We start from the raw sequence: 11,474 nt of genomic DNA, 5'->3' as shown, positions 1-11,474 counted from the left end.
GTTTTTGCTTTTTAAAAAAACTAATTTAAAGCTTTTTTTTTTTTTGATTGTGTGCCGTTTGAACTATAGTTGATTTTTCTGGCAAAATGTGAAACACTATCAAAATATTGCCCCGTTTGTTTTTAAGAAACTCAACATAACAACATTGGCTCAACCAATAGCAGGAGTTGGGGGCAGGACTATCTGTTTGTCCCACAATGAAAGACAGGGAATGTTTGAGAAACCCATTTGAGAAAAAGTTGGGGGGTTTTTTCAATCATTAAATGGGAGCAAAACTCATTTTCATAAAAATGTATGAAACATTACATTTATATAATGTAAATTTCTCATTCTTACAAAAAATGTTCGTACAATTATCCTTGCATAAATTGTTACATTTTATGCAAATTGTAACAATTTACATATTCTGCCTGTGTTTGATGGATTCAGCTTTTTAGTTTATTGTTTACTTATTTTTACAGGAAAACGACTACATTACTGCATTTCTTAAATGTTATATATTTTTTTGTTTGGTTTTATTTTTAAGTGAAAATGTGTGTTTGGTGAAGTGTTTTATAACTAAAGGGATAGATACACCAAAACGTAAAATTCTGTCATCATTTTCTTTCTTTTTTTTTTAAGATTTTTTTTTTTCTAGTATAGGACAGTGTAGAAAGTGACAGGAAGTCACTTCTTCTTAGGGTTGCAAAAAGTTGGAAAATTTCCAGTAAATTTCAGGAAAAATCCAGAATTTCCCATATTTTGGGGAATATTCCGGGGATTTTTGGAAAGTTTCCAGAAATGTTCCACCCCTTTCCAACCCTACTTCTTAATATTTTTGTTTATCTTCCACAAAGGAAGAAAGCCATAAAGGTTTGAAACAACCTGAGGTGTAAATGATGACACAATTTTTATTTTTGGCTTACAGTAACCATCCCTTTAATTAGCTATTGTTCATTTCATTTTTTTCACAGGTTCTCAGAGATTTACTTTTGAGGCTTATGAAGCTATTAGGTGCCTGAAATTGCTCATGCATATTTTATAAGGCACCATTTGTATTCCTGGCAAGTTCTGTCATCGCCAGGGTGACACTATTGAAATCCCCGTCAGCCAATCAGAAGCGCTGTCATCACTGATCAGAGGTCTGGAGAGGTCACCGATTAAGCAGATTGAAAGCTCAGCATGCTGGGGACTCTAATTTAACTGAAGCACATCCGCCTCAGGATCGATAATACACACAACATACTTATTCTGTGATTTCAGCGTATGACTGAACACAGTGGATTTACTGATTGATTTAGCCATGGGTTTGACAGGAATGATGAAATGAAGCCTGGGATGGAGTTGTTTGGTCCGCTGAAGTGTGTTTGTGTTGTGTGTGTTTCTCAGATTGTGGGTTGAATGTCCATAAGCAGTGCTCGAAGATGGTGCCCAACGACTGCAAGCCGGACCTGAAGCACGTGAAGAAGGTTTACAGCTGTGATCTCACCACACTGGTCAAGGCTCATAACGCTACACGACCCATGGTGGTGGACATGTGCATACGAGAGATCGAAGCACGAGGTGACTCGCTGACTCTGATTTACACTAAGCAACTGTGCAGATGTAGAAGTGTTTTATATTGTGTAAATGTTTTTTGTTTTGTTTGGTTTGGTTTTACACGGTCAGTGATATGTTATAAATATTTTCTGTTGTGTTTTTGTTGCGTTTTGTTTTTATTTTTCACAACATGGTCGAAGATATATTGTTTTTTGTTGTTGTTGTTGTTCAGCCCATTTTTTAAATTTTTTGTTTGTTTTTAATATTTTTTGTTGTTTGCGTGTTTTGATTTTTGCTTTCACAAGATCAGATTTTCTAATAAACAAAAAAAAACTTCATAATACTGATAGCCAATGTTATGACCACTGACTTTTGCAGTTTTTCTTCAGCCCATTTATTTTATTTTCGTTTTTCATTTTTTTCATTTGTTGTGTTTCATGTTTTTGTTTCTTGTATTCACAAGGATACCTTGTGTTTTTCTAATACCACAAAATCTTTTAGTTTAACAGCCAAAATATTCAGAGCTCTTGACAGTGCTACACATTATTACCTTAACTTTTATTACATTGGAGACGCAGCGAAGCATTATGTGTACTCTATAACGCCTTCTTCAACCGTCTTGTCGCTCAGGTTTGAAGTCGGAGGGTCTCTATCGAGTCTCTGGATTCAGTGACTTTATTGAAGATGTGAAGTTATCGTTTGACAGAGGTGAGTGGTGTTTTTTCTGATTGTGTACAGTACTGATCCGTCACAAAGCCCACATTCCTACACACACACACAAACACACACACACGCCTGCACGTGTGTAATCCTGATGAATCCCATACACATGCTCACCGCTGCTTTTTTAGGTCACTCTTTGTCTTGCGTATAGAGCTGTGGGGTTTATGTAATGTGAAATAGTCTGAGCTGCTTAAATGTTAAAGTGGCCCATCTGTTGGTATTCAGATGCATTACTGTTTCATAATGACTCTCAATCCGGATATGAGGATATGAACAAAAAAATGTTAAGTTTATATATTAAAAAGGTTTATATATAATATAAATTATATGAATATAAATATATACATGTAAATATTTTCAATATATATATACTGTATATGTGTGTATTTATATATACATAATAAATATACACAGTACACACAGATATATTATGTAAATAAAAACTTTTATATTGAATGCGATTGATCGCGATTAATCGTTTGACAGCACTAATTTGTTTTATCAAAATAGAGTAAAAACAGTAATATAAAATATTACAATTATTTTTTTATTTTAAAAATATTAATAAAATGTAATGTATTCCTTTGATGGAAAAGATTAATTCCATCCGGACCATTTCCACAAACTGTTTTTAACACTGATAATAATCAGAAATGTTTCTTGAGCAGCAAGATTACAATGATTTCTGAAGGATCATGTGACACAAGATAAAAGATTCTTGAGTAAAGAGTAAAAATGCTGAAAATTCAGCTTTGCATCAAAGGAATAAATTGTATTTTCATATATATTAAAATAGAAAAAAAAATTTAATTGTAATAATCTTTCACAATTGTACTATATTTGATATATTTGCTATATCAAAAAAAATGCAGCCTTGGTGAGCATCATAAAAAAACTTATTTCAGAGAAAATTTAATGACTCCAAACGTTTGACCGATAGTGTTTATATAATCCTGAAATAACACTGAAGCCTGGAAAACAGAAGCAGTTATATTGCATATGAACACTAACACACCTGCACCATGCAGCATCACAGTACAGAAGTATTCTCACAAGCTCAGAATAAGATAACGTTAGCTAAATGTCTTCATGCTCGGTCCCTGGAGCCAAACAAGAGCGCTGTCTGTGTGAATGAGTGCAGAGGACTGACTCTCCCTGGAGCCGAGGGTGAAATGTGTTTGTGTGGGAATGTGTTCAGATGGAGAGAAAGCAGACATCTCCATCAGCGTCTATGAAGACATCAACGTCATCACAGGTGCTCTTAAACTCTACTTCAGGGACCTGCCGATCCCCATCATCACGTATGACGCATATCCACGCGTCATGGAGGCTGCCAGTGAGTCACACGCTCCACATTTCTCCATTAGACACTCAGTTCCGGCTCTTTCCCCATATTTCACCTCCTTTTATTTAATAATAAGATATTTGCTATGCTGTGCACACAGAACAGCATGAATCATATGCATTTGTATCATATGCATAGTGACATAGCAAAACTCTGATGCTTTAAAAGACGGCTTGTTTTGATAGACATCTAAAGCAGCGTCATGCTTGGATGAGCCAATGCCAGAATTGCCAGAACTGTTTTTTTGAAACATATCGTTGTACATACAGTTTTCGTGTTTATTTAATGTTTGTTCTTTGAACATAATCACATCAGAGTTTTAAACTTCAAAATTGTCTCAAATTTTGGTACGGGGTTAAAGAAAGCTACAGACCTCAAATGTAGTGAACAGGAAAATAAAGCAGCTCATATAATATCCAGTATTGATATCCGGAAGTCTTGCTGCCTGCAGATCTGTGTCGAGACAGATGAGAGTTTTTGACCCGGTTGTTTGTTTGTTTGTGTCAGAGCTGACAGACCCAGATGAGCGTTTGGAAGCTCTGCATGAAGCTCTGAAGCAGATGCCTCCCGCTCACTGCGAAACCCTGCGATATCTCATGGCACATTTAAAGAGGTGAGAGACGTATCGATATCAGACCTCCTGTAATAACATCAAATGAAAATCTGTCATCATGCAGTCGTCTGTACGAGTTTGTATATATATGTTATTTGTTGTTGTTGTTTTTATACTATAAAAATAAACTTTTTTAAAAAGTGTTTATATATGTATATATATATATATAAACACTTTTTTTTTTAAGTTTATTTGGTTGGTATAAAAACAACAACAACAAATATAAAATATTAGTGCTGTCAAACGATTAATCGCAATTAATCGCATCCAAAATAAAAGTTTGTTTACATAATGTATATGTGTGTACTTTGTGTATTTATTATGTATATATATATATAAATACACACACATACAGTATATAATTTGAAAATATGTACATTTATTTACATGTATATATTTATATTCGTATAATTTATAAATATATTTAATATATAAACAACATTTTTCTGAAATAAACAACTGCGATTGCCAGAACTTAAACGTAAAACATTTTGCAAGACTGAACAAATTTTTTGTAAAAACTGCATATTTAATCCATTAATATTGTTAATATTCCATTTGAAGTAACAACATCTCTTTTATACCTGTATAACACACTGATAACCACAGTAATAATACAGCTGGTAAATCAGAGACATGTTAAATTCACAATCATTTCATCAAGAGTAGGTAAATACTAATATATAATAGCTGCACAGTGTCATGCGTGTAAATACACCATCATGGAAACACACGACACTAAAATAATGCAAAAACATTAAGAAGACCCTATTGTACATAACTGATAACAAAAACTAACAAGAAATAATATTTCAACGAAATACCATTAAATGTAGTGTGGGAGTGTCAGTTTACGGTTTTTCGCTGTAAATTACAAAATGACTTCCATTTTACTTCCAAAATCTGTACATTTAACAGTACTGTAAAATGACATGAAATATCCCATTAGATCTATTAAGAGTTTTTACAACCTTCACAAACATGATGTTAACTAATGAATAGGTTTTTAGTGTAGCACTTTTACAGTTCAAAGTTAAAGACACTCGTGTGTGTGTGTGTGTGTGTGTGTGTGCAGGGTAACTCAGAACGAGAAGGATAACCTGATGAACGCTGAGAATCTGGGCATCGTGTTCGGCCCGACTTTGATGCGGGCGCCCGATCTGGACGCCATGACGGCTCTGAACGACATCCGCTACCAGAGGCAGGTGGTGGAGTTACTCATCAAAAATGAAGACATCCTCTTCTAGCATCACTGTCGTGAATGCACCTCTGTGCTGTTTACAGCAGCTCTGCGCTGCGCTTTTCTGCTCTGACTCAGTCTGGACTCCCAGATGAAGGACTCTTGTATTACAGTGCATTTCTGGACCAGTACTTACTAACACTTCTCCCTGTCTGATGGGTTCTGTTCCTGTATCTCGCATGTCTTCCTCCCCATTTTTGTCGGGGGTCGCTGAAGCTGAGGGGTGTGACGTACCTCAGCATTATTGTGGGATGGCATCGCTCTGTCGCGTCAAAAGCGGTGGAGTCCAGCAGATCGGGTTTCTGTTCCAAACAGGCTTTTTTCTTTTGTTTTTGTAAAACATTGTGAATTTGATATTGTCAGTTTTGGAGACACTTTACCTGAAGAGCCATAAATAAAGTTGGTGACATTGTGCAGGCATAATAATCTCTTCACATGATATATAAACTCTTCATCAGTCATCAGTCATACTTGTTTATAGAGGTTTGTTATTCATGTATGTATATGAATGTTTTTCTTTGACATATTTATGGCTGAGCAGGTAAAGTGTCGCCAGGGGTTTTTCAAAATCTGATTTGTTTTTATTTTTGGTTGTTTTTTATTCCTTCCGTCAGGTTGATCTGACTCTGTTCTGCCTTCACATGTCGAAAGAATTACTTCTGCTGTAGACAGGAAGAATATTTACAGTCCATGTACATTTCAGGATCCTTGATCTTAGACTCGCCTTTAGAAAACACTCTTACGCTCACATGACTGCTTGATGCTTTTTGGTTCTGTGTTTTTGTATTTGATTTAAGCATGAATACGTTAATTTATTAAAATGTACTTTTAGTGCTGTGTTCTGGGTCAGTTAATTCTAAACAAATCTATCCATTAAGATGTTATTTTTTAGGGTAATTAATATTTGAAAATGATTACATAATATGGAGTGCAACAGTCTAGGAAGTAAAAAAGAAAAAAAAAATCCCATTTATTCTCTCAATAGAGGATTTGCTTTTTAGCAATAGTTTATAAACTTTTAAAGACAGACCTACTGGGAGCTGCGAGGTGTTTAATTAATGGAGTGTTTCTTTAAGCCTTCAGCCCACATTATTTCAACTTAAAAAAAAAAAAATAAGAATCATGGCATTTCTGTTGAAAAACTACATTACCCATGATTCTGCAAAGACATTTCAATCAGAGAATCAAAACAAGCAAACTGCATCAAAAGAACTTTAGTGCCACATTGTAAAATGTTGTTTCTATTTGCGCAATCCATATTTATCTGTTGTTGTTTTTTGCAGTGCTTCATGGTAGCGTTTCCCTAATGAAGGCTGTTATGTACACAGACTTGTACCTTTATCTTGCTGATTTTCAAATATTTTTTGTTTCGAATTTGTAATGTGATTCACCTCGTAGCTGGTTGGTTTGGTTCATGGCTTATAACTATTTGACAAAGACTTTTTAAAAATCCTATGGGAAAAATAGTTCCCTTTCAGTTTGTCACTTTCGACGTCACGTCGGTGAGCGACGAATTGGGAATCTCGCCAGAGAGACCAATCCACTTCGAGTGTAAACTAAACGAGCCAATGCACATTGGCATGCGATTATTGCATCCAGCTGCCGCTGATCACAGCGTGAGTATAAGTAGGCAACCGGTGCAGCGCATAATCAGCTTTTTGCTGAGGAGCCGAGCGGTGTTATCGTTCTGCTCCTGCCAAGCCTTCGTGTGTGTCAAACGAGTCAGCGCTCTCAAAGGAGCTTCTCTGTGCAGGTGTTACGGCGCGACAGCAGGGTTGGTTGACCTTCGTTGAGTGGGTGCAGACTACAGGCTGCACTACCCCCGTAGTGTTGCAGCGGCCGTCTCCCCTGTGTGCTTCAGCACAACTAAAAGAGCAATCCTAAAAGAGCATTCACGGGTGAACGTCTTTTTAAAGATGGCATTTCACCCATGCGTTACTGGATGCGGTCGTTACCGGGCGCCGGGTGATGGTCACGATCGCTGCCTCACGTGCCTGGGCATTAAGCACGCTGAAGTGGCATTTGTGGATGAGTCATGTTCCCATTGCGGGAAGATGACCACCTCGGAGTTGCGGACCAGGCTCCACTACCTCGAAAGGGGTGGAGTTCCGGTGCCTCTGCCACAATCTAGTTCTCTTCCTGGCAGAAGTCAGGGGAGGACTACTTCTTGCAGTAGCTCGGGCGGTTTGAGGATCACAGTGGCGGCAACCCCTCCGAGGAACCAACCTCCCAGGGACCGCCACTCCTCTTGCACTTCGCAACCAGCCGAGCTCCCTAAGGAACGCGCTGGGCCCTCGAGCCCTCAAGGTTGGATGACTGGTTTCTCAGGGTGGCCCGCGCTGGTTCTCAGCTCCCCACTCCGGTGCCATTCTTCCTGGAAGTGCATAAGGAGCTCACTAGGTCATGGATGGCACCTTTTACTGCCAGAAACCAGCCTAGTAGTTCCTCCTCCCTCACCACCCTCGATGGTGGAGCAGCCAAGGGGTATACGGAGATCACCCCGGTGGAGCGGTCAGTAGCAATGCAGTTGTGTCCTGGTACCGCTTCCACCTGGCGGGGCAAACCGGCCCTTCCCTCCCGAGCCTGTAAGCACTCGTCTGGTCTGACCGGCGGTGCTTATGCGGCCTGTGGCGAGGCTGCCTCCGCCCTACACGCCATGAAGGGACGCCGACAAAGTTTGGTTCCTTAATGCCCCTGTGTCCCAGACAGGCCTCTTCGACGACGCAGTTGAGAGCTTCGCCCAGCTCAGCTGCACAGAAGCAGACTGAGGCGATCCGACACATCCTGCCCCTGCGGGCAGCTGCTGCCTCCACCCGTCCGCCGGCTGCAGCACCTCAGCCTGCTCGTCGCCAAGGGCATCCGCCCCACCTGTCTCGGCCCCCGCCCAACCTGGTGGTAAGAGCAAGAGGCCCTGAGACGGGCGACCCAGAGATGGACGGGGTTGCTCTTCGGGAGATGGTGAATGCACCACTCCCTCCCCCAGAGGAGGGCCGAGCGGAGAATCTTTTGTTTTGTTTTATCCCGCCACTGACCTCTCGGTCAGTGGTAACCAAACACTCAACAAAAGAGCAATTTCCTATATCTCTGGGTCTCAAGAGGACACGAAGAGTTGTGAATGGTCCACAGCCGGATTACACTCATCCTCCTCTGTCACCAGCGGGCAGCAGCGGGCGGTTCGAGAGCGTCATCAAAGGCCCTACTCGCGCACCCTCTGCCCAACCTTGGTACCACCTTGGTCCAAGTGTTGCACCACATGCTCAGACCCCGCTTCGGTCGGTCCACGAGCTGCAATGAAAATATAAGTATAAATAAATAAATCTAAAAATTATTTGTGTTTGGGACGCTGTGAGCATGGAGACTGTAGTGTACACCATAAGTTTGAAAACGTTTAGCTTAAATGTTTAATATGAATAAACAGTGCTCATAAACGGCTTCTGAGGTAGTATTCTCGAGTGAAGCGAGTTGAGGCTTAGACCCGGAAACAGCGCTTCTTATGTCACCACTTAACAAGCGGATAGCCTTCGTGTGGACCCGGTAAGTGGATCCCATATGTGTAAAGTCCACGGTTTAGCCTCAGAGCCTGTGTTTCCCCGGCAGACTAATGCCATTTCCAAGAGGGTTACAATCACCTCTAATCTTCCATATGCATCTAAACGGTTGTTCATATGTGTAACTGCTTCCGAAACCTTCTTCGGGAAGGATGGGGCTTCCGCAACGTTCCTTTTCCAAGTGGAACGGGTACGTTTTCCCAGTGTTATCCAGTCTTACTGAGTGGGTAGTGCTACAACAACAGTGACTGGCCTTCTTGTTGCGAGCCCCGGCCTACACCAAAAAGGTGCCCGGGCGGCTCGCACAGGACACTGGAAGGGGCTGCATCCATGGTGCTTTGGTAGGGATTACCAATTCGTCGGTCACCGACGTGATGTTGAGAGTGACCAACTGAAAGGGAACGTCTCTGTTACGTATTGTAACCCTCGTTCCCTGAAGGAGGGAACGGAGACTTCACGTCCCGTCGCCACGGCTGCTGTACCACCGCTGAGCGGCCGGGTCACCGGCTCGGCTCCGAAGCGAAATGCTGATTATGCGCTGCACCGGCTGCCTACGCTGTGAACAGCAGCAGCTGGATGCAATAATCGCATGCCAATGTGCATTGGCTCGTTTAGTTTAGAAGTGCATTGGTCTCTCTGGCGAGATTCCCAATTTGTCGGTCACCGACATGAAGTCTCCGTTCCCTCCTTCAGGGAACGAGGGTTACAATACGTAACCAAGACGTTCCGAATCCAAGGACAGTGAAAAAGGGGGCGGGCACTGTTGAACTCCATTGTGACACCCAGGAAGTGACATCATCGTAGACTGTCCGCATCATGATGGGAAAATGACTGCAGTTCACTTTCTCAGTTTTTACACAAATTGTGTTGAATGCATTTGTTAAGTTAAATCGCTCAACCTTGTTACCCAAATTATTGTAAGCAAAAATTATTTATGGCAAAGAAAAGTTTTGTAAAAAAATATTTGGTCACAAACTAAATAGTAGCTACAGAATGCTTAATTTAGGATAAATCTGTTACTTGCAGTTCTGTACCCGTTCTGACTTTATTTTTATTTTGAATACCTTCTATTTTGTGAATTATTATAATATTCTATTATTCCTTCTATTTTTATGGAAATTATACTTCAAAATTGGACCAAATTTTGGTAACAGAGTTGAAAAAATTGCAGTCCTAGTATTCAAGAAATCGAAAGTAATCCCATCATTAGTAAGCATCTCCTATAATATTTCGTTTGTTATGCTGAACAAACCACCACCTTCTACTGAGCCTTTTTCTGAGAACAAATAAAACATGGCTTTTTTTAGGATGTTGGCGCCCTATTGTGTACAGCATATTTTGAGAGTAATAATAAGTAACTGTATGTTTTTTAGTCATAGCAGATGAGTTTGCTGCAGCAGGGTTTGTGTGTGATCTGTGGAGTGAGGCCTGAGCCCTGCAGCAGGTCTGACTCAATCCTGCTGGTTTATTTACAGATGAACACAGACATGAGCGGTCCTGCGGCGGACCCTCTTCACATTCACGGCCGTGTTTTAATTGCTAGATGTACATGCAAATCTCTTCATGGCTTCGCCCTGCAGTAACAAAAATGCCATCAGGCTTTATATCACATTAGATCAGAGCAGGTGTTGAGCTCAGGGCTTTAGTTGACAGTGTGCGTTTCAGCTCGGACGGCCCTCCTTCATTCGTGACCCTTCTGTCAGCTACAGAGCCTTCATTTTCCATGAAATCCCATTAAATTATCTGCCATTCTTCTCGCTGGTACCCATGAATGGCCTTCAGAGCTGCACTCATAAAAATACACGAAGCTTGACGAGCTTTGATGGCTGCCTGTGTTTTGGGGTTCTGTGACCTTTATTTGAATATTATCCCCTCATTGTTATGATGTTAAACTAAGGGTTTAAATATCTAAATATACATATTACATAAGGTAAAATATTAAAACTAAAATGTATTTGCATTTGTATTTTATTTTTAAATTAATAAATTGATAATTAATGATTTCTTCTAGAAAAGTTAGATAAATTATTTATATATATATTAATTAATATAATTAAATTTGTAAATTATATTCAAAGAAATATATGTATACTATATATATATATATATATATATATATATATATATATATAATCTGCAGTCAATGTATAGTATATAACATTCATAATTTATTAAATACTTTTGAGCAAGGATGCATTAAATTGATTTGAAATAATATCATTTAAATAATTTCAAATAAATGCTGAAATTTATGCTCAACAAAGAATCCTAAAACAAAACAAAAACATATATCTCAATTTCCACAAAAATATTAAGCTGCACAACTATTTTCATCATTGATAATATGGATAAGATCATTTTTAATGTTTCTTGAGCAGCAAATCATCATATTGGAATGATTTCTGAAGATCATGTGACACTGAAGACTGGAGTAATGATGCTGAAAATTCAGCTTTGATCACAGAAATAAATTACATTTTAAAATAT

At 39.4% G+C, this 11,474-nt stretch overlaps 1 protein-coding gene across 2 annotated transcripts in view; it reads left to right on the top strand.

The window, feature by feature from the left end:
- LOC107742958 (N-chimaerin) overlaps window positions 1-6,455 on the top strand; it is a 70,488-nt gene extending 64,033 nt beyond the window's left edge. For both annotated transcript variants that reach the window (XM_016556048.1, XM_016556047.1), the window contains exons 9-13: window positions 1,369-1,542; window positions 2,149-2,226; window positions 3,440-3,577; window positions 4,094-4,199; window positions 5,275-6,455. In XM_016556048.1, coding sequence (XP_016411534.1) covers window positions 1,369-1,542; window positions 2,149-2,226; window positions 3,440-3,577; window positions 4,094-4,199; window positions 5,275-5,446 — 668 coding nt within the window. In that variant the 3' untranslated portion in view covers window positions 5,447-6,455. The remainder of the gene's footprint in view (window positions 1-1,368; window positions 1,543-2,148; window positions 2,227-3,439; window positions 3,578-4,093; window positions 4,200-5,274) is intronic.
- Window positions 6,456-11,474: the final 5,019 nt, after the last annotated feature.

Source organism: Sinocyclocheilus rhinocerous, unplaced genomic scaffold (assembly GCF_001515625.1).
Source record: "Sinocyclocheilus rhinocerous isolate Xijiao unplaced genomic scaffold, SAMN03320098_v1.1 scaffold45, whole genome shotgun sequence".
Classification (NCBI taxonomy): Eukaryota; Metazoa; Chordata; class Actinopteri; order Cypriniformes; family Cyprinidae; genus Sinocyclocheilus; species Sinocyclocheilus rhinocerous.
The sequence above is the reverse complement of the archived record's forward strand: the minus strand, read 5'-3'. Positions and strand labels throughout refer to the sequence as shown.